The sequence below is a fragment of the Erpetoichthys calabaricus genome, chromosome 1 (assembly GCF_900747795.2).
Source record: "Erpetoichthys calabaricus chromosome 1, fErpCal1.3, whole genome shotgun sequence".
NCBI classification, from domain to species: domain Eukaryota; kingdom Metazoa; phylum Chordata; class Cladistia; order Polypteriformes; family Polypteridae; genus Erpetoichthys; species Erpetoichthys calabaricus.
In genome coordinates, this window is record NC_041394.2 from 173,784,711 (window position 1) to 173,809,192 (window position 24,482).

The 24,482-nt window shown below is 37.4% G+C and overlaps 1 protein-coding gene across 4 annotated transcripts in view; it reads right to left on the reverse strand.

Annotated features, from left to right (window-relative positions):
* The window catches only part of LOC114656916 (dynein axonemal heavy chain 3-like), a 139,874-nt gene that overhangs the window by 90,940 nt on the left and 24,452 nt on the right, over positions 1-24,482 (reverse strand). For 2 of the 4 annotated variants that reach the window (XM_051920068.1, XM_051920066.1), the window contains exons 2-11: positions 21,648-21,739; positions 14,591-14,670; positions 12,485-12,599; positions 8,542-8,885; positions 6,202-6,349; positions 3,151-3,289; positions 2,886-2,990; positions 2,639-2,769; positions 560-758; positions 39-242 (exon numbers count right to left, since the gene is read on the reverse strand). In XM_051920068.1, coding sequence (XP_051776028.1) covers positions 39-242; positions 560-758; positions 2,639-2,769; positions 2,886-2,990; positions 3,151-3,289; positions 6,202-6,349; positions 8,542-8,885; positions 12,485-12,599; positions 14,591-14,670; positions 21,648-21,739 — 1,557 coding nt within the window. Of the gene's footprint in view, positions 1-38; positions 243-559; positions 759-2,638; positions 2,770-2,885; positions 2,991-3,150; positions 3,290-6,201; positions 6,350-8,541; positions 8,886-9,818; positions 10,215-12,484; positions 12,600-14,590; positions 14,671-21,647; positions 21,740-24,482 lie in introns of those variants that run through there. The other 2 variants (XM_051920071.1, XM_028808535.2) reach the window with 2 other exon arrangements.

The window sequence follows — 24,482 nt, forward strand, 5'->3', positions numbered from 1 at the left end:
ATGCAAGTACAACCAAACAGGTTAGACATTCTCCTCACCAGAAAGATGATAATAAAGTGAGGTCGTACTGGAAGCCCCAGAGTTTCATGAGGGTAGAGACCATCGTAGTTGTTGCCCAGGTGGTATTGTTCCAGCCACTCAACTAGCTCCAACAAGGAGTTTGTAACTAGTTCACGAAGCAGTGAAGACATAAGTGTTGCTACACTTCTGAAGAAATGGTTCATTCTCCTCATCCTCTGAGTCTTAGAAGCAAATAGTAAATACACAGTCATAATAGTATGGAGTCAATGCCTTGGCTATTAGATGACATTAATGTTAAGATGTTCAGATAAATGAAATTCTAGAAACATTTTGATTATATATATATATATATATATATATATATATATATATATATATATATATATATATATATATATATATATATATATATATATATAAATTTCCTAAGAGTCGAAAAGATTGGATAAACAAGTCTTGGTTTACAAACATACTGTTGTGTTTTGAGCATAATATTTCTTTACATCAGTGACCAGTCAGTAGTTAGCCACTTACACACCTCATTGTCCTGAGGCATCCAAGCCTCAATGCTGTCCCGACTTATCTCTACAATCTGGGCACATTCTTGCAGCCAAGTGTCCTGCAGCAATTTGGCCTTGTAAGAGACCATACTAAGAATAAGGTTTACCACCTGGTCAAGAGACAGTGGCAGCTTTCCTGAAAATTCATCCAGGTCTAGGAGCCGGAATGTTTGGTATCTGTAAGTGAAAAGAGATGGATAATGAGTAGACTCTAGAACAGGTGTTGGCCTTTGAAAAAATTGTATTTGTCTTTGATGCTGGAAGTTGGGGCGGCACGGGTAGCGCAGTGGTAGCACTGCTGCCTCGCAGTAAGGAGGCCTGGGTTCGCTTCCTGGGTCCTCCCTGCGTGGAGTTTGCATGTTCTCACCATGTCTGCGTGGGTTTCCTCCGGGTGCTCCGGTTTCCTCCCACAGTCCAAAGACATGCAGGTTAGGTGCACTGGTAATCCTAAATTGTCCCTAGTGTGTGCTTGGTGTGTGTGTGTGTGTGTGTGTGTGTGTGTGTGTGTGTACCCTACGGTGGGTTGGCACCCTGCCCGGGGTTTGTTCCTGCCTTGCGCACTGTGTTGGCTGGGATTGGCTCCAGCAGACCCCAGTGACCCTGTGTTAGGATATAGCGGGTTGGATAATGGATGGATGGATGGATGCTGGAAGTTAGTATGGCAAGCAATTCGCAAACACCATTGATAGGAGGAATAGAAAAAAAACTACTGTGTCTCCTCATGTTGGGATACATTATATTGACTTTGTGCAAGATACAAGATACAAGATGACTGAGAGCTCATCCATGCTAAAATGATTTGATGCATAGATTTGCCACTGGAGAGGAAGCTCAAAAAGGACTCACAATGTACCAGTAATGATCATTTGCGTTAGAAATACTAGATGGCTGTATCAATATGTAGTAGGTATGGAGTCAGAAATAAAACAACCACATATATAGGTTTCATCACAGAGCCAAAGATACTATAGAACCTGCTTGGGAAGTTCCCCATCACCACTAATACAGCAATGGTCATCTAGGAAAATGTGGCCTCAAATGGCCTAACAAACTGACACAAAGACCTAGCATGGATGGCTGTCAGGAAGGGCTGCCCCACTGGCTCTTCATGCTCAGCAGTAAAAATGTGCAGATACAGACAATGTCCATGATGCATCACACAGGACTGAGCACCACTGCACAACTTTTGGGTGTGTCTGGTGCCACAGACCCTGCTGGATTCCACAGAATAAGAACTAAGAAATGGTGTAACCAGGAACAGCTTTTCACACTGATCACTGCTCAGTAAAGTAACACAAAGTAATCCAGGATGCATGCCGTTTCATGTGCTGTATGATGAAAGTTCTTTGACTGGTTAGAATCACCCTGCGGTGAGAAGACAGAAGAGGTCAATCCAGGACTACCGCAGGTAATCCTCAGCCTGCTCAGAGAGTATCGTAGACAGTTTGGAGAAAAAGAGGATTGATCTACCATTCCTTACACATCTCTCTCTTGAGATACCGATATGGTTTCAGACTTACTCTGCTCCAACCTTCCCCATGCACTAGTTGAATTATTATATAAATAGGGACACAGTATCAGACATTTATAACACAGAAATTATAATGTGCTAGATGTGCACCACCTCACAGATAAACCACAGGAATGCATAATAAGCTATAGTGTCTAGTGTGTATTTGTATATACTTCATGCATGTCATTCATGCAGTCTGAAGACATGCAGGTTAGGTGTATCAGCAATGCTAAATTGGCCCTAGTGTGTATGTGGTGTGAGTGTCTGTGAGTTTGCTCATGCTGCAATGTACTATATGACCTGTCCAAGAGTTGTTAATGCCTTGCACCCTATTCATGCCAGGATAGGCTCCACATCCCTACAACCCTGCTAGGGATTAAACAGGCTTAGAACTTGGTATGATATTCATGTATGTGATCAAAGAGTTTTTTTTAATCTAGAGTGTAGCGAAGTTATAAACACTAAGTACAAGTAAATTGCAGTATGTGAGCCAACCCACTGTGTTTAATATGGATGTCTTGCAGATCTGCTATTTGATTCTTACTTGTTCCGGAAGAGATGAAGTAACCTTCCCATGACAGGGTGTGTGATATATAGGGTCTCCAAGAGTTTGCTGTGGGAATGTTTTACTCGTTCATGCCATGGAAAGCCAAGCCTACCAGCACTATGGGAGACCTGCAATGACAGAATTGAAATTGAGGGTAGCCACCTCAGACAAATAAATATATATCAAAAGATAGGGAATAGGCATTTTGAAGACCTTCTTTACAATTTTTTTGCATGCCACTAACCTTAGATGGTAGATGAACGCCAAGCCTTGCTTGTTCTGCAGGTTCAAGCAGGACATAGTCTAGAATGGCTTTCTTTAGAGCTTCTCTGTATACACTCTGCACCTCCTGAAAAAGTGCAGAATCAAAATGTTTCCACCATCGTGTGATTATTATTTCAAGAGACATAATGCTTACCCCCTCACTTATGCCCATAGCTCATGCTAATAAAAACTGAAGGTCCCTTAAAACAGCAGTTACTGCTCTGGTCATAAATCTTTCCAAGTACCTCAGTCAATCCCTGCAGGGTTGTTGTCCATTGACTGAGTAGACTGGTTGGGATTTTAGACATGATGGCCATTAGCTGTCCTTCTTCGAGGGGCAGTACCTCAGAGAGCTGGAAAGCATGTGCAATTAGAGCATGGTACCTGCATGATACAACAGAGTGAGTCTGGTATAATGTAGACATGAGTCAAACTTTGAGCATAAAACAAAACTATATACAAATGTATTCAGACAAACTTTATTCCAAGTAGCACATTATTTTCAGGTCCTTTAATTTTAGATTTACCAAATGCATACGATCCCAAACAAGTTTAATTTTGCAAAGTATTTCTCAAAAGGTATGGTACAGTTGTTCTCATGTTTCAGAAAAAGTAGCATCAGCGTATTAAGCAACTTGCTCAGATACAGACGGTGAATGTCAGTAAAATGGAACGTTCCACCTTGTAGTTTACATTCGAGTACATTTGATACTGGACTACACTGTCTGTTGTTAAATTTGATGTTTTTGTTATAGTCTTGGCAGTTGTATTGTAGTGTGTCTTATTGTGTACTGTATGTGCACACTCTTACAGTTAACATAAAAAAATATTTTAAAGTCTCTATAAACACGTTCTCATTTAAGGAAATGAACAGATGAGGTGTAAGCAAGGTGGCATTCTAACTTGGTGGCTTAAGCAGTGTGGGGTCACAATAAGATCAGCTTAGCAACAAATATTAAACTACCATCTTCACATTCTTTTAAGAAGTTCTAGTTAAATCCAAAGTAAACATATTTCAAAAACTATTGTGTGGGAGTACTGAATAAGTACAAGTTATATTTTACACTAATCTTCAATAAAACATCTTTAATTACAGTACCATATAATGATGTTATTCTGTATGTCTTCATGAATAATTTCAAGTTAAAACATTTAAATGAATCATTCTCAACCAGATACAAGAAATTTTATCAAACCAGGAAAGAAATTAATTATCTAGTATTTAACAACCACTGGCTTTCACCTAAGTACTGCGTGTGGTGTCACATAGTATATCCTGTCACAACATCTAGGCATTTTTTATCACTTTCATAAATTTCAAGATGGCAGCAAAAAAATGAGTCTGGCAATTCATTTAAAAAAATCAACAATTAAGTATAACATTATGCAAGAAGAAAACTGGATCTGCTGTACTGGGATTTAATTTGACTGTATAATGAGTCACTGTAAATGTTTGTTACAGTAATGCACAGAATTACTCTGGCTGTATTAAGCAGCAAATGGGAAGGTGTTTTGCTGCTTCTCTCAGATCACGTTGTTTTCTCAGTGAACAGCTATCACATCATTAAATCACTAGTTTAGAGTCTGGCTGAGCCTAACATATACTGTATGTTTTAAAGTGTATGTATGCATCTTAGTAGTGCTAAAATGGTAACAGCTCTTGAAACTATAATACAGTATGTACATCTTCAAATATGCATTTGTTTTGCTTTTTAGATTTGTTTATTTTTTATACTTCTCTGTTCACTGAAAGAATTTTGGAAATAAGTGATATGGAGGAATTAAGACAGATTTTCACATTGTTATACAATACCTACATTCTACAATGACAAGAACAGATTGCAATGCCATTTTAGTTACCACTTGCATGATGGTATTTGTTGTTATCATATGATTATAATTAAATTAATGAACTGAGAATATGCACAACATTGAGAATATGTTTGGTATGCATCCAAATTTAAACCTGTTTTTGAGACAGTTTCCAATGTTTGTGGGTAACCCTGGAGATTCTGTTTAACACACTGCTTCATCAGTTCCATCCATATTTGACCTTTAGCAGAGGAATAAGTGACTGTAACAGCACAGGCTCCAATTATGAATATTCTGTTCCTATAGAGCAAGAGTGATCAATGTTAGTCCTGAAGGACTGCAGTGACTGCAGGTTTTTATTCCAACCCAGTTGCTTAATTAGAAAAAAATCCTTGCCAATAACAGATCTTATTTAATATCATGAATTGTTAGTGTGTTAACTCTTCGATGTCAGGTCATTCTTAAATGATAGATTTTCTTTTGTTTCTAATGATATCATCCAAGTGATTTGAAGCCTAAAACCAATGAGTAATTTTCAGTTCTACATTTTTTCTTCAGTTTCCTTCTGAGTGCTTTATTACACCCAATAGTGCATGATGAATACACACTGGTGGAAATGGTAGCAAGTTAGATGTAGAACTGCAGGTTCTTTTGTCATTTGCATCTTATTGCTAACAAGGAGCAGTTAAAACAATGAATATGGCTGTTTAAGATTAAAATATGCAATTAAGGGTTCAAAATCTTAACAAGTGAGACAACTAAAATGAAGCAGAAAATATCACTTGAGCATTAAGTGCTTCATCAGCAGTAAATGACTTCTTATGAAGCAGATGGGTTGGAACAAAAACCTGGAACCCTTCTGGACCAACCTTGCTCACCACTGATTTAAAGGGTCTGAGTCTTAAATAGCACATCAATTAAATAAAGTTAATTAGCAACAAACACTGGTCATTAGTTAAGAAAAATGGTTAGAGTAAAAACATCTAGCCAGGCCCTCCAGGATCAGAGTTGACACCCCACTATGGACTATAAGTGTTATGCTCCTCTGGAAACTGTATCAGGAGAACTAGTCACCTTTTTCTAAAATGAACGAATGCCCTGCATTCTGACTCTCCTCATGGTTTTTCATTAAAGACCTGGTTATTAACAGTGAAACCCTAGGGGTAAATGACATTCCAGGTTCATCTTTTCCATGCGGATGAAGACTGCGTCTCAGTTAAAGGACCAAGAAAGTGTATGGCTAGGGATGGAACTATTGCTGACTGAATAGAAGATAAGAGTCCTGCTCCTTCAAAAAAATTAACCTGTGCACACTATTACATTCAATTTCTTGTGCACAGATGCAGGTCACTAAAAATCTCTGCTGCAGGCATATCACTTTCTTTCATATTTGCCTTCCCCATCAAAATGCACAGAGTATGACCACACTCATTTTCTTACATTCAGTTAACCCAGACTTGATTTTACGTTCACTTGGTCCTCACCTAGGCAGATGCTCCTGGCAGGGTGTGGTGGGTCGTGACAGCCCATGAGTGGAATATGTGTAAGGAGGGAAGGAGATGGCCAGCACACCTTTTGTTGCCTTGTCATGTGTTGTATAGTCTTCCTTAGAGTCTGTCATGGGAAAGAAAACTGAAAATGCAAACTGAACAGTTTCATGAAAAAATGAAATAGAGAAGGAGAAAATGCACCCACAATTCTAAAACAATTAATAATATCCAATAACTCTATATTCTATTAAAAGGAAGAAGGCTGGAGTAGCCAAGTTTGAAGAACAGATTAGTTTAAATTAGACAGATCAGATAAACTTTATTAATCCCAAGGGGAAATTCACAATGAATGAACTACTCTAGGAGCGCTATGCGACTGAAATTGGGAGTAAAGTATCCTGCCCCCAATCCTCCAACTGCTAGGAAAAACACACAAAGCAACGCAGAAATTCATTCTGCTCATTAAACAATGGCACTGTAATGTTATCGCTTATTTAAGGTTCCAGTCGCAAGGGTCTCAGTTACACAGCAGCTTCAGCTTCTACAGGCTGTCAAGGCAATAACTCAACACTAAGCAAATGTAAAATGTACAAATTAAAAAAAGACAAAAAAAAAAAACCAACAACGTAATTCTCAGTTTAAATAAGCACATCTATAATTATTTGCCAATTTCAGATCTTGGAGAATGTATGCCTGTGATAACCTTTTTTCATTCAGGTCCTCTATTTTCTAGTTTTTCTTTCACAGTAACTAATAAAACACAAAACACTGTACTTCTCTTTACATTCATTTACTTCTATAAAATAGGTACAAATAATGCAATGTAAACAGAAATAATGCGGAATGAACAAAGCATAACTACACATACTAATTTTCTCACTTTTATGGCCCGCAAACCATGTTAAAAATGTTTTCTTTTTTGCAGATATATACACAGTATATAGTAAATCAGGTCACTTTCATGAGGTTGTATGAATTATGGTTTGCTTTTCTAGACAAAAACACTTGGTGGCATGTTGGTGCAATGGTTAACACTGTTGACTCACAGATAAAGTATTCCACATGTGGCCATTGTCTGTATGAAGTCTGCAAACTGCTCTAATGTCTGTGTAGGTTTCAGTCTCAGTGCTCCATTTTTCACCCTGCATCCATAATGACATGCAGGTTAGGTTAACTGGTGTTTCCAAAACTGTCTCTGTTTGGCTCTATGTTCACACAGACATAGCTATACTCTCCCATACCAGGCCCATTTAGACTCAGTAGCCAATCTGCACATCTTTTTTATATGGCAGGGACAGCAGAGTACCTGTAGAAACATCCAACAACATGAGGAAAATGTGTAAGCTGGGCATAAACTGGCATACAATTCAATCTTGTCTCTTAGAGCTGTGATTCAGTAACACCTGCCACTGCACTACTGCGCCAGTCGTTTCTGTTTCCAGTGTTTCATTAATTCTGGTGTCATTTTATTCACAAATTTCTATTGTTTTCAGATGTGTAATTGGCACAGTACTCCACTATCCTGCCATCCACATGTAGTTAAGTGCTATGTCCACAAATATGTGTAGATAAGATATTCAATGACCATTAAACACAGCAGAGACAATTCCCTGTCAACAGGGGCAGAAAAGTGCTTTGTAGGAAAGTTTCATCTCTAATGTTTGTCAACTTTCAATCATTCTCCAAATGTATGCTATAACCAGTAGACTACAATTGACTTGAGACTAATAAGTCACTTTATGTTAAGTCGTGTGAAATTGGTTCACATCAGTACTAGGACTGGTTTGACATGATGAGATTGTCTAGATGAGAGATGCGTCACTACTTGCTTGATCTGAGCCAACCATGTTGAATATTCTTAGTGTACACTATGAAACATAAAACATATAGAAATAGATGTTGAGTCCTGTATCAATCTTTTCTTCATTAGACCAAATGACAGATGCTAAGCAGTCCAGTTGCTTCAAATCACAAGAGGTACAGTAATTGATTTAGTGATGAAAGACATTAAATACACTTTGCACTTTCATAGTGAAACACCTGCATTTGCATTTATTTTCTTCCGCTTTTTTTGTTTGCTAATACTCATATTAAACATGAGGTGTTTGCACACAGACATTATCAGAGGCTCTCTGGCATCACGACTGTGGACAGCCATCTCTTGCACCTAACAGCGAGCCAGTATCTCGGCCACTGTTTAACTTTGCACAATTTCTCACTTACTAAGGAATCTTTCCTTTGACAGTTAGCTTCAAATAAACAAATGGTTAACAGGCAGAAATAGCATGAAAGAATTAGAGATAGAATTTCAGCTCAAAAAGACTGAGATCTTACCTGCCCCTTGGACCTGGGAGTCGCTCAGGTGGTAATTTTGACTGGGCTTCCCCAGGTCCCCAGAATCCCTATTATCTCTCCCCCTGATTTTCAGGGGACATTCCCAGTCTTTCAAGTTGCTCTGCTCCTGAGATCCTCGGAGGCTCTGTAGGTGGATAGCAGGTCTACTGCTCCCAGCTGCTGTCTCTCTTGATCTGTGGGGGCCAGGCAAAAGGCTGGCGTTTGGCAGCTCATCTACACAGACAGACACGTGAGGCAGCCTGGGGAAGCGGTCTGGCCCTGGAGGAGGGGAAGTACTGCCTTGAGTGGCTGCATCGCTTATTGCCATCGCAAAGGCTCTCAGTCTATCAGACAAGTAGGAAGAGAGAGAGAGACAGAGACAAAGAGAGAAACAAATTAAGAGGTACCTCTCAAATGAAATCAATTCAACTTTCACCATCAAGTTTAAAAACAGCAGCAGACAACAAATCAGACTCTGAACACCTTGCATGTGAAAAGATACTATCACTCCCAAATCAATTAAATAATTTTTATTAGAAATATAACGTTTCCTAAATACACAGACTAGTCTGCTCTTGTAATTGTTTTTGTCTTTGTCAAATGTAAGCCAGGCAACTTCTCTTTAACATCGCCTAAGCTGAGTAATTTGCATTGTCTAAAATAGAAGGCATTTATTCTCACATCCCTGAACTATAAAAGGGGGTTAGGAAATAGATGGATGCCCCATACTCTGGGAACTTGCTCATATACAATGTGATAGACAGCTGGGGAATTTGCCCGGTCGGGACGCCCTTTTGAGAAGAGGACCGGGGGAATGGATATGTCAATAACAGTACCTCCCCCGGGACACAAGAGGGCAGCTCCGGAGCCTTGGCTAGATTTTAATTAGGAAGCACCTGGAGTCGGGAGGAGTAAGACAGAGCTTGCAAGTGAGGAGTGGAGATAACAGAAGAAAGGACTGAGTTTATTGGGGTTTGTGCATTGTGTTGTGCCAAAAAGAAATAAACGTGTGTGTTCTGGATATTGTTGGTCTGTGTGTCTGTCTGTAGCCGGGCTGATCTTCTACAACAGGCATGTCCAATATCTTACATACCATCCTTTTAACTCCTTTTACACACAGTATTACACTGATCAGAAGTTCTGCTTCACTTATTTAGGTCATTTTGTGTGTGTTACTTAGGAGTCAGCTACATGTAGCAATGTCTCACAGTACAACTGGAGAATGCTTTAAAACCCTGACTTCCAAACAACCAAGCATAAACTATCTCAAAACACACCTTAAACAGACCAAACACGCAAGAAGGTGAATGTCAGCAGCATCAGACTTCCTCAGAACAGTAGTTTAGTTTCCTGTCCATCAAAGAGAAGATTTTCAGTCTTTCCTACCAGTCTCCATAGTGTTCTCAGGTTTGGGCTTTTCATTCTTTATTCAGATTGGCTTGTGCCAAGAAAGATGAGGGAAGGATAAAGAGACACAAGAACATCGATGGAATGGTGTATATATGTGTGTGGGGGTCCAGCATGTTCACAGAGAGGGCAAAAGTAGCAGTAGGTGAGAAGCAGAGCATTCAGGAAGGAAGGAGAAACTGTAACAGAAGAAAAAAGCAAAAAAAGAGAGACCTGTCTTCAGGTTCTGGTATCAACACACACTTTGTGTACTAAATGTGCACAATACGCAAGATAGATACTGTAGATAGATAGATAGATAGATAGATAGATAGATAGATAGATAGATAGATAGATAGATAGATAGATAGATAGATAGATAGATAGATAGATAGATAGATAGATAGATAGATAGATAGATAGATAGATAGATACTTTATTAATCCCAAGGGGAAATTCAGAAGTATGTGTAGTAGCAGTTTTATATAGCACCCATCATGGAGAGCAAAACCACAAGGAATGTTATAGCATAAAACAAAAGATCCTGCACAGGAACAAATTAAAAAAAAATCCTAATGCATTTCTTGCTGCTGTGAGTTCAGTTCAAGGCATGTTTTTGAACTCTCTAAATCATTTTTCATCCAACGCTATTTCCTTTCAAACTTCTACAAGTGTAACAGCAGTTGCACCAGCCTAACCCTTACCTCAAAGCTAAGTACCGTACTTCCGTACTTGTAGTTATAAACTTAAAGGCAAGATACTAAATTAGTCATGCAGTGTGGGGTTATCAACATTTAAATGCCATTTAAATTAATTTAAATAACATTTAAATACATTTAAAAATATATACTTTACCAAGTGTACAAGTTTGTTTCCCTCAAATCAACTATGTTCAAACAACTTTAAATTTTCCTGCTGAGAATTTCATGAATTTAAAAAATGCTACAATGTCCATTCTCCCAAATGATAGGGACAGCTAATCCACAGGGTTACCTAATCGTTCTAATGGCAGTTCTAACACTGTCATAGCTAGACCTTGGTTCTGGATGGTGGCTGAATCACAAAGCAGGGAGGGTTTCCCTCCTGAAACATTTGAAACATTATGTTAATAGAGAGTGCTTTTGGATTAATTTCATCCAACTTTGTATTATAATATAGGATATTTCTCCTTTTAATTTTAAAAAGAAAATGACTGAGAGTCTAGCATGCTGCTGCAACAACCATTCACACAGATTTCATAAAAAACATTTTGAGGAAAGCTTGAACCTGACTAACACCTCTTATGTGCAACACAGAGTTTCAGTTGTAAGGAAAATGCCAATTTACTGTAGGTGTGCACAGGTCTGTGTAACTAAATAAATCTGCACATGTGTTTTCAGGTGATGGGATTGGAGATGGACTTTGAATGCTTTTTTTCTGCATGTCTGCTTAACTTTCTGTGAACTGGAGCCCTGAGTTACCAAAGCTCTGCTCAGAACACAATTCTTATACTTAAACAGCAAAAGGAAAGCACAGAGGAAAAAAACATAATCAACAGTTTAGTCACATGGATACGATTAAGAATGAGCCTAAGATAAGATGTTTATATGCAATCATTATTGGAAAAAGAAGAACTGACCACATGCATGCCATGAAGTGACTGTTCATAACTTCACATTCAAGAGGAAATCCATTATTGCTTTGCTGCTTCCTGATGTCATTTGCAGTACTGCAGGAGTGTTTTTTTTACATTTTTGACATATGAAGCAATTATAAATTTTGTTGAACAAAGGTAAGTAGAATCTGCATCAGTGGCAGGCCCTTATTGTCCACTTTATTGCTTCTTAAAATTGTGTAGATTTCACATTTGAATATTTGATCAGTAAAAATCAAAAGACAAAGCAACTCAAGTGGCACTACAAACCAATTGATAGGACACTTTCTCTCAGCTCTGCCACTCTTGTTATACCAAAAGTGGTTCTCATGCCTATTTCTGTCAGGTGTAAAGGTAATGAATGAATCAAAATGCATAACAAACTGAATATTTTAGCATTGACAGCAACAGAAAAAAAAATCAAGGTACACATGCCTCACATGCAAATGGCCATTTCAGAGCATTAACACTGATAAAAAGGGATGATTTATGCAGTGATACTATTAGCTTAAAGTCCAAGAGACACATCTCAGGTATATCTAAGCTTAAGGGACGTGAACAATCACAGAATGCTAACATACTAACAAAAGTCAGAAGAGCTCTCCGAACAAAAGGGTTTCTCCTTTGGTCATTATTATATTATTATATAACTGTGTATTCATTCAGGCAAGGACAGCAAGTCATGTCAAGGGCTGTACGGACTAAGTGAAGAAAACCCTGTTACTGTCACAAAAAGGTGAATAGTTTTCCTCAGAGGTGTTAGTCATTCTCAGACTCAAAGGAGACAGAGAGACAACTGTACAGAAATATTGAACTCTCACAAACACAAAATAATTGAAAAGGTCAACATGCGGCAGTTCATATATAAACAGAAACAACCCAGAGTGAAGAAAAATTCACAGTGCAGTTGTGCAAAACACCCACTTCTGGACACTTCCATCATTAATAGTCTGCTTTGCTTCTACTTTCTCCTGTGCCTTCTCTGCACCATGACACACTTGCACATTCCTTGCCAGTTTGCCAGTCGGTTCCTGGATGTCTGTAAAAAGAAATTAGATTCCAGAATTTAGCTATAGTGCCAGTACCTCCATATCACATTTAGATGAGCAGATGGCAAGACAGAAGTCATATGTGACTGCTGGCCACGCAAGTAAACAGCAGGCCTCAAGGTGAGGCTGATGACTTGGCAGAATCAGGCTCATTATTCTGTTTTAGACAGCTCCACATTAAAATAAGGCAACTTACAAAGATTTTACCTGCATGTGTTTAAGTAATTAGTGTGGCAATATGGGGCTGAAACCTGCAGGAGATTTAGATGCATTCATTATCTTTACCAAGTCACTAAACCCATAAAATAAAATAGCTGAAAAAATAAATGTAACTCACTAAGCAACTGCCTCACATAAACATTTTTGTGAATGTGTTAGCAAGGAAAAGTGATAGCCAAAAAGAATGCTGTAAATTTTAGGCAAATCTGTGTAAAAGAACACTGAAAGATTTCCTACACCCCTCTAATGGGAAAGAGAAATCCTGAACAAATGGCTGTTTGTGATAGCAAGTCAAAATTTAGGGTATGTGATCAAATATAATACTGACTCATTTAATCTTAATAAACCTAGGCCTACAGTCTCATAATCTGGGCAAAGAAAAAAAAACTGTTAGTGGACAAAGCCATTCCAGCATTTACTTTACTTTTAAAGACCAAATGTAAATACTCACATTAATATAAAGTAAGCTTGCCACTCAAAAAAAGTATTATTGCTCAAACATATTAGGTTATTTCACAAACATCATAGTCTGCTAGGGTAATAATATCATTTAAGCGTGTGGTCCGGTTTGTCTAGTGACAGCTAGTGAGGAAGAGATTGAGACCATGTGCACAGCGTGCAATAAAGTGTTAAGAACTGAACATTTAATTCTGCATGTGCTAAGTGGTAATGTAATCAGTCCAGTTTAGCGCCACAAGGAACCAGTGACTATTGCAGAAGCACTGAGTTTAAGTCAAGAGGCAAACATGGTGGATACTACGCTGATCCTTTGCAGGGTTTAATCACACAGCCAAACAGAAAAGAGTGCGCTGCATGCAATCCAGCAATAGAAACCCCTAAATAAAGTATTGGTTTAGTTTTAATCCTGTTATTTGCAAATACATATTTTGAAACTGTGATCTGGTGGTACAGTGGACACTGTTCATCCTTCAGGGGCTCAGTGTGGGGATGAAAAATTTTTGGATGTTATTTACATCACAGCACATGAAGGCCTAAAAAAATTTTCAAATAAGAAGTATTCCTGATACATGTCTAGTATTCACTGTTAAAAAAGTTAAATATGCACAGTTAAGTTCACTCACTGCTACCAATCAATCTACAAATGCACACAAAGAACATGCAAACCCTATGCAGACCCTGGCACTGTGAGGAAGAAATAACAGCTCTGTGTTACCTCTCTGCAAGTGTTAAAACATCTGTACTAGACTTACTAAACTTTAAACTGATTAAAACTAATCGTATACCTATGACTTTTATTCAGGTCAATTGATTACAAACTATGTGCGTGACTAATCTATCAATAGCTGTCAGTAGATGATTGAGCATGCATGGAAACTGCAGGTAATATCTTTACGAAATAATGCAATACTTTTTAGTCATAACACTATAATTATTGCAAAATAATTATTTTTTGCAAAATAATGCAGTAATATTTAAATTTTGAGTGGTAGGAATATTCTTCTGTAAATGGAGGGCATAAAAGAGAAGAAAAAAAACAGAAAAATGTAAAGATTGAATGTAAAGATTCTACTTGGTTTGAAATTTTAAAAACAATTCAAACCTTGTTTAACTGTTTCAGTTCTATAAAATCTAAACCCAAGGACACCAGACTTCATCTTATACCAAACAAAAGAACTAAAATAATATCTCTCTCTGAATGTTTGAGCGAAAATTGCTCAGAAGTGTTGTGTCAGTGCTCTGCTTTCCCTCTTTACTTACACAAGTGCAGAGACTGCATTGATCCAAGTGCTGCTGCTCTTACCATTGGAGCTGAGAAGCTTGTAGATAAAGGAGGTTGACAACTCTTTGGCAGAGGGACTGTAACTGTTCCCAATAGAATCACTGAACAAAGGAAGAAGAAAAAAAATCCCCAATTAAAACATAACATTTATATAATATAGCACCCTTTGATTATAAGAATAGCATTCCAAGTTGATATACAAGCAAATAGGTATAAAACATGCGGTCATTGGCCAATTTATTAGGTACACCTATGGGAAAGAACTCAGAACAGCCAGTGTGCTGGAAACATTCCTCAGAAATTATCATGCCATTCCTGCAATATATTTCAGGGACACATTCATGCTGTGAAGCTCTTGTTCTATTTCATTCCAAAGGTGTTCTATTAGATTGAGATCTGGGGAGTGTGCAAGCCACTGGAGTAAACTGAAGTCACTGTCACATTAGTGAAACCAGCTAGAGATGATGCATGTTTTGTGACTTAGTGCTTTATTATCCTGCTGTGGCTATTTTTGAGTATTTACAGATCCCTTCTTTAACAAAGTATTTTTACCATTTCTATAAACTGTAGAGACTGTAGTGCATGAAAATTCCAGTAGGTCGTTTATTTCTATGATGCTGGAGTCACCAAATGTGGCACGTACTGCACATTTTCATCAGGATCAAAGTTGCTTAGAACTCACATTTTCCTGGTTCAAATTTTCTTCAAAAAACAAACAAAATCTATTGATCCTTTGTCTGGATGATAAACAGTTCATAATGACATACACATGGATGGTTGTTTGGAGAAGCAAGCTACGTATTTGTATTAACATGCAGATGTTCCTAATATAGTGGCCACCGAGTTTAGGTTTATGCAGATGTAAACACTTCCATACATACTGTATGTGGTGAACATTAAAAATATGCATAAACATATTGAAATTTCAGCTGTTGAGATGTAAAGACGTACCTCAAGGCAAACATTAATAGCAAAACCTTCTTGGTGGAATTATCTATTTTGATTAAACTTTATTAAAAATATTCAAAGTGTTTCTTACAAATAATTGGAGCTGCCTACACTCAGTTTCCTGCAGCTGACTTGCTTCTGAAAGTTCTGACTTAGAGTAATGTCATCTGCTCTTTTTCCCAGTTGACCTTATGCTTTTTGAGCATATAATGTAGGTTTTTTTATGGGAATTGCTTTAGGAGCTAATTTTCAGCAATGCTCTTGTATCTTGGACATTCAAAAACATCACCTGGTATAAGTCAGTGCTTCATGATGTAGTTTTCATGTTACTCATTGCAAAATTACATATTATAAGAGGTCAGAACGGCCTAAAAGGAGGCCTGAGAAGAAGTATAACAAATTTACTGCATACAGTGAATCTTAGATATTGTTCTCCATGTCAAATCAGCATGTGTTGCAATGAAAAAGCAGTTACACAGGAAGGAAAGCATATTCAGACACAGATAGTTATTACTACAAAAATAAGCACTTTAACCTCATTGATTATTAAGTTGCCATGTGTATGAGCTTGTTGGGAAACATGCAATTAAAAAGAGAGTAAGAGTGTTTCAAGAAGCTAACAGTCTTACCTGAAAAAGCATTTGTCACTTTGGCTGCAAACCTGAGCAATAAAATCTTCCAGAAAGCCAATATCCCATTTGTATCTACAGCATGTCGTAAAAAATGTTTTTGCTGGTTCCTAGCTTAGTCACGCAGGACTGAATCTCACACAGCAGGTGTCTTCCTCAGATTTCTGCACCAGTGTTAATCCTTATATCACTTTGTATGCGGCATCATCTTACTAATTTGATTCACTCTGAGGTGCAATCAAAATGAAAGGCACCGAGGAAGGGAAATATGTGTCAGATATACTATTCATGACCCAAGGTATGTTTTCTTGCCCATATATGTAGCCTTTGAAGTTTCTATTCTAAGTGCTTACTGTAGAATAGCTGTCAAATATTTTAAATGACATATATATCTGAAACCCTGTCTATCTATCTATCTATCTATCTATCTATCTATCTATCTATCTATCTATCTATCTATCTATATACAATACAATCACACACACACACTGAGAACAAAATGATATAACAACGGTCATTGGAAACCAAAGTTGCCAACTCTTTGATCCTTGGATTCAACATCAATTAATTGAAGTCAAAAATTGAAATCACAAGCTGATCCAACTTGCGTGAATTTTAGCACAACTAAACTATCTATCTATTCTATTCTATTCTATAAAAATAGACAAACAGGAAAAATAAAAAGCTTACCAAATCATTAAACTACAGTATTAAGAACCCTCTTTTAAAGTAAGCCAATCAAAGCTTAACTTCTTGCTTATAACAGGAATGTACTCAAAACAGTGCAGAAGGTACTTCTGCAATCTTAAATGCCACCCTGACATTTTTCAGGCAGATGAGCTCTGGAGAGAAAACTAATTAAACACCACACTTGTTCTCTGTCTCTGTTTCTCTCTCTTTTTCACTATACCTCTCTGTGTCTCACTCTCATTCTTTCTCTCTCTCTCTCTCCCCCTCTGTCTCTGATTCTCTGCCTCTCTCTCTATCTCTGTCTCACTTTCTCTCTGTCTGTCTCTCTCTTTCTCACTCTTTCTCTTTCTCTCTCTCCCTCACTCTCTCTCTTTCTCCCACTCTCTCTTTCTCTCTCTCTCACTTGCTCTCCCCCTCTTTCTGTCTGCCACTGCCACTATCTTTACACAGGACTTACTTCTCAAACATTAGCCTGGTTGCCAGGCAGAGTCCGTGTCAGGCACAGCAATGGGGTAAAAAAAGACCATTGCAAGTGACCTTTCACTGCAAAATATAAAAAATGTACTGAATGGGAGAAGTTTCATATGCCTGTAGTAAACATTTACTTACACTAATTTATTATTAGGACTAGGATGGCATGCTGGCACAGTGGTTAGTGCTGCTGCCTCACAGTTTCAAGAGTCTGTGTGTGAGGAATGAGCACATTATCTCTCTACTCACATTGGGTCTTTTATTCTGGGCTCTCAAGTTTTCATCGTAATTCCAATAACTTGAAGGTTAGGTAAACTGTCATCTTTAAACTAGCCAAATGTGAATATTGTTCAACTAGACTACTTTGGGATAATGATCATAAAAGGAGGGTGCTACATATATTTGGTATAATTAAGGGTGCCACTTATATTTGTGCTATAGCATATCATATCAATTAATTACATCTATATAAACAATCAATTTGATCGATTTTCAAAACTCCTTACCCAGATGATGCCTAAACTATAATAGGATAAACTGGATAGCCCGTAATTGTCATTATCCCAAAGAGTCCCAGCTGCTCTATAAGCATTTCCAGAAATACAAAATCTTAACTGTTTCTGATTGTCATGGACTCATCTACACAAAACACTACTCAGCTTGTTTTGAATATTGATTGATTGATAATAACGAGATCTTCAGGAATCCCTTACTGCACCATAACTGTGTCGTACATCACAAATCAACTTTTCAAAGCTCTTAATGTGAGACTGTAAAAATTATTAATTAAATTTAAAATAATTGCTTTTAGTTCTTGTAACTATTCAGCAAGTCATTCTGCTTCAAATTCCTTTAGCTACACAACATGACAGCTGGCGTGGAAGCCAAAAAACACCCAAGTTGTTTTCTTTTTCAATGTCAATGTATTTTCTAAACTTTTTCCCTAACAGTTCATTCTTTACCAAACAATATAGAGAGTACAGAGGGACAGTGCAGATAAACTGAAAACGTAACATAAGGTTTCAGATTGATATGAGCTATTTCCAGAATAGCTAAAAACATGCTTTTATAACAAATAAATTCATTCTTGCCAGAAAACTGCATGTAATAGGAATTGCTCCGGAAGGTACTCATTATAAAACATACTATAAGAGATTGATCCATTTTATGCAGTAAATTGCTTTGCCCAAATTTAAAATTCTTATAATTATGTTTCATTCTGAATAATTTTAAATCTAACAGAGACAGCAGTATAGAACTTGATGACCTTGTGAAAATACTGTACATTGAACTTTAAACTGCAAATTTGCCAGTTGTGTCCCTGCTCTGGTTCAAAGTGTGACCCCCTTTAGGTTCGTAAGTTTCAATGGTAACAGAAAAAAAATGTGTAAATTATTTTACCTCATCAGTAATCTGGTTAGGTTCCATGGAATGCTTTTCACTATAGAAAAGTGCAATATAAACTAAAGGCTGTTTGTTTGCCTTCTTGTGTATCCCGTTTTAACCCTGTCTTTATATTTTGTAGTTAGAAACATTCATTTATTAATGCTCAACCTTTATCCAAGGCAACTTACAACATTTATGATACAATTGGTCACATTTCTTTTGGTTTTCCAATTGGAGCACAGGCAGGTCAAGTGACTTGGCAATTGGAGCACAGTGTCAGTAGAAGCATTTGAACCCACAACTGCAGGGTTTGAAGTTCAAAACCTTAATCACTAAACCTCCCTGCCTACCACTAAGGAAAAAAGCAAGCCATTCTTCTCCTTTGCCCTTTTAGTACAAACATCTCTTTAATTCCTTTACTCGTGATAAATCCTCTTCAGGATACCACTCTGCAACATAGTCTGTTGCTTAAGGTATTATCAGACAGAAGTCACGAAAATCACAAGGATCTTTCTGCATGACCTTAAGCAAGTTAGCTAACCTGGCTGTGATTCCTGAGGTGTGATGTATTAATAATCAGATACTATACATGAATTATCTTTATGCTTGAGTTGTTTGTGTTGTGCTGCATGCTGATTTATCCTTTGCTTCATATTTCAACATTGAATTATCATAATCAAACTATACACAATTGACTTCTGACTGATGGTGCCACATATCAGGTTATGCAGTGTCATTCTTTCTCACTATACCTCTCTTTTCTCACTGTAAACTTGTTTTAGACAGTGTGAGCCCAGAAAAACTGATAGATGCAAGAGGAGGGATCATTATATTTTTTGCTGTTATCTTTACTACCATAGCTTTAATATTTTAGAATATTTAATATTTAATTTTTGTTCTTTTCTTGAATTCATTGGTTCCACATAAATGCTTGGCTTCTAAAATGCTGGTCTTACTGCATTCCTGAATGTAATTTTTGTTTGAAAGTATAAGAATCAATTAATCTGTGAAAGCTTCCTGTCTACTTCTATAATCAATAGGACTTCCAGATTCTGATCCAAGGTTTCCCCTTATCCTATTAAATGGAAGAACGTCTAAGACTGGCATGAGATGTAGGTATTTTGCCTGCTAGTGTTGCACATTGGAGGTACTCCAGGGCTTTAAGATAACCATACAACTTTCACTGTTTAACAAACCCAAGGCACATTCCCTTAATAATCCTTGCATGATCTAGTAGGATTTACTCATGTAGTTTTTTGGGCCAGAAAATTTGTTCTTGAACCTGAATACTATGCATTTTGGACCCCTCTAGAATTACAGCTTGAGCAAAAAGCATGGATATGCCCTGCATCACCCAGCCATGTGTTTATAATAGATATGCCCAATACAGAGGACATCTAAAAAAGTAGGAAATCAAGGAGACAGAAAATGTAATTTGAAATCAATTTGGAAAAGCTACAGAAATGTATTTAGTTATATACTCAATCTACTGACTTCATGCTTTAATTTTTTTTATGTAAAAGAGATGGCAACATGAATATGGAAAAATATATTTCCAGCCAATTACGTAAGGTTGTTTGATCAGATTTCACCTCAGTGTCACTATTGTCTACCTTCCTGCTGCAAACTAATTTGTAGTCTTTCACTGCTGATGTAAGTTGCCAGTTAGTAGGAAGGAACTCTTCCTCATTGCTATGCAGTTGTGAAAATATTATCTGGGAATCTCCAACTGCAAGGCCAACTATTCCCTCTTGGCTAAGGTTGGACAGTGTTCTCATTTAGTGAAAGGAGAGAAATGTCTTCAAAGATGAAGGAGTGCAATTTATAAACCAACTTTCAAGATTGCTGCCAAAACTAATTTGGTTTATAGACCTGATAGACAAATTCACACATCTGTTTCTTTATTAATAAGAATGAAAGACAACTTTGAGTTAGTTCAACCAGGATAGTGACCCATGTCCATATTCTGAATGGCATGTCAAAGCAGATTCTATGTATTAGCCACAGATTCTCACAGACTGAACAAAATCTGCTTTTTAACAGGAGGACCAGACAAATCATTGGTCTAATTCTATTAATGATTGTCTCTTCTACCCTGAATAATCTATAGGTCTCATCCTCCACAGAAAATAATGTAAACTGCTGTATTGTAACTAGGGAACTACTATGCTGACCATATCTATGTATGAAATATTTGTATTTGAACAGCTGAATGGATTTTCCCAAAATCCAATAGACATTTTTTGGTAATAGGATCAGACAATCTTTAAAACACAATTTTATAGAATTAGAGACCAGATAATTCCATCTAACACGGCCCTGCCGGATGACCCAAACCTTTCTGAAAACCTAAGTATCTCCCCTAATAATATTTTTTGGTAAAAGGGGAGCTGTTCTACATAGCACTGGCAAGACAGCAAGGATAATTAGTGCAGTAGTTAGATTTAATTTTAACAACCTGGTGGGTTAGGCTACTGTTATGATTAGGACTCCCAAACATAGCACAATGGGTGTGAGGCCTCCTAAAAGGACAATGAAGACAGGGCCTAACCTAACCAGTCAGCCCAAAGAAACATCCTAACTACAGCTGTCTTCAAAATTCCTAACTACAAAACCAAAAAATTTCCAAGAAAATAACAATACTTTCAAATTCCAATCACAGACAATGTTCTCCTCATTTGAGTTTACTCAGCTAGGGCCTTTACTGTAAATAAACAGATAAAGTGTTCAGAAGTCAAGAAGTCAGGGTGGCCCGGCCTCATGGAGCTCAATCCACAACATACAAGGAATGAATGCACAGTTAAAGGGACAATACACAATTATGAAAATAACAGAAAAAACATAAAACATATGAAAAATAATAATTTAAAAAACAACAATAAAACACATAAATACACATTAATACATAATACTACAAATCACATTCTGTCTGGTGAGGCAGTTGGGAGTGATACCTGACTTTCCTGTAGTATTTCTCCTCTTTGCAGGGGGCAGCTTGTGTCCAGGCTCCTCTCTGCAGAACTTTCAACCGCTCGCTTGACTCAGGCTGTAGAAGTAGAAAAAACAAACAGGATATTGACAAGATAAGCAGATTGACATTTTGGTTTTATGCCTCACTGTATTGGTGTAGTGTTGCTTTTAGTGGTCACGAGACTGAATTCAAGCAGACTTTAGAGAGCTGCACTTGCTCAGATAGCGTGTCTTCAGTAGTTTCCTCCAGGATCCCACTCCAGAAGATTCACGGATTCACCAGACACATGAAGAGATTTCTTATGTTTTAATTGTTTACTCTTTTTGTCCCTATACTCTGACATACTGTATCTGGGTTGTACAGTATATTTGCTGGTGACCCATCATCTTCACACAGCAGCCCCACTAGTAAATTCAGTCTGTGGTACAGTGCACATAGCTTTATACCAACTCCTAGCTGTGCCCTCCTGAAATGTATTAGACTTTGATCCAAGGACCTTTCTTTCTTAAGTGTGCTCTCTTGCTGGCATTAGACTACACTAAGCTAAACTGCCCACATTGCTGTTGGATCCCTGCTTTATTATATGTGCGATCTGGTGTCAAAGAGCTGCTAGCAGGAAGCCTACATAAAAAACAAAGAAATCTGCTAGAGAGAGACATAGCACTGTGTAGTCCTCCTGCATTGACTGTTAATAATACTGAATCCAGAGCTTCCACCTGAAAGCCCCATCCAAAAGTCACACGCCACTAAGAAAATCAAGAACACATGTCTTTGGATATTTGAAGAGGTGAGTTCCAAAACCTGCTAAGTACATTTTTTGGCGAACTTTAAGTGAAGCATGGTTGTGACTCATCAAAGGGTCGGCTATGTGCTTGGTATTGAAGTGGGCTTGAAAACCTGCTAAGTACCAAAATATAGTGCTATAAATTTTGATGTGAGTTCTAAAACCTGTTAAATACATAACCAGCTTAGTTCCAAAAGCTGCTAAGTACACCAGCCAATCATCTCAGCGCATTCGCCACGTGACAAAAAAATGGCGGACGTAAATATGGAGTTTGATGAGCCAATTTCTAAATCAAAAAAATCCCAGGAAACGAAGCAGAAATCCTGAGAATTGGAAAAGAAACGTAGAAAAGAAGAAACGATATAGTGGCACTGAAAAGACGCCAAAGATTTCTTGCAATCATGCAGGTGTTGGTAGGCATCGTGGAACGAGATGAGACGTTGGCCAGCTCACTACGGCCGATGTTGAAAAGTTTCACAACGACTTTTACAAAAAGCAAGGGAAACGGAGCCAAGTTGCTTTTATTTTGGTCCAGATGTGTATTACAAAGCCGAAGGCTCCACGAAATAAAAAGCCAGCAAAGCGAGCGACCACTGTTGAATACTATGTAAGATATTTCAAAACATATTCTTAATAATTTCCAAATCAAACCTCTCTACTACCCCAAGCAGGACATGCTCACAAGTAACACTCTGGTTCTCTGCCCAAACTCCAGCTTCTAAGTTGCACATGCATATTATAAAAAAAAAATCAATTTTTATTTATTATTAGTTGTTACATAATTTAAAGAAAATATGATAAAACAGATAAAAAGCAGAAAGGGTGCCATCTGGAAGAGAGGTTAGATTGAAAATGGGAACTTGACAGGTGGGATCCCACACATATGGACACATTCCTCTTTTCATGTGTAAATGTTGAAAATCAGTTATTGATAAAACATATCTTCATCCATGAAGTCTTAAATGTCCTGAAAAGGAACTTCCTTACCCCTGAAGTTCTGGGAAGGACAACCATCTTTATATAAAGGATCACAAGCTCTGTTCTGGTCCAAAGCTGTTAAACTTGCTGATGCCCTGAAGGTAACAACAGCAGTACCAGTGTGTATAATATCATGTGTATCTGAAACTCAGAACTGAGCTGGTCCATGCTTAAATACAGAGAAATTAGCTCCTTCCATTAAACAAAAAAAAACACTCAAAGCTTAATTTTGTTCCACTTTCTGGAATGTTTACTATACCATTAAAATGGTTTAAAAATTATTTCTGTTTGAGTAATTATTACTCCAATATATGTAGAAAGCTCACATTGAATCACACAGTACATTTGTTTATTGTTTGTTTTTTTCTTTGCTGTTGTTACTGAAAGAATACCTTTTTAGTATAATATGATTGACAGTATATATAAACTATTTTAACTATGGTAAATACTATTTGTGATGCCAATAATGCTTGTATGAGATGAAGTGTAAGACTATCATAGTACTCTCCAAAGTAAAGCTTCATTAAATCAATGTGTTCATATTGGTTGTGTTCTTCACAGAGCAGTATGGTAGGAACACTTAGCTTTTAGAAATGGCAAATAAGTTAGTTTCACAGAGAGGCTTCCATAGGAGGATCAGAAAAATATCAAATGGCTTTCTGAGGCATAAATTATACTTCATATCCTTCGCCCTGAATGAAGGAAGTAGATGCACTGCCCATAGCACTGTATGGGGAAAGGATGTAGGGTCAATTTGAGAAACTGCGTGCTAGAATAGAAAACATTCAGGTAACTCTTCATCCATATGCCTATAACACCATAAGAACAGCCTGTTCAGCTCAAGACAACTTGTCTGAACATTTCCATAATACTAGAGGGTCACGATCAAGATTTGAAGGTCTCCAAAGTACATTTTCATGTGAAGAAATACTTTGTTACATTTATGTTAATTGTAACCCTCTCTAGTTTGAATCTCTTACTAATTTTAAACCAGTGGATGGAATCCAACAAATTTGGATTCAGTCTACTGGCTCTTTCTGGTTACTTTATACTTTA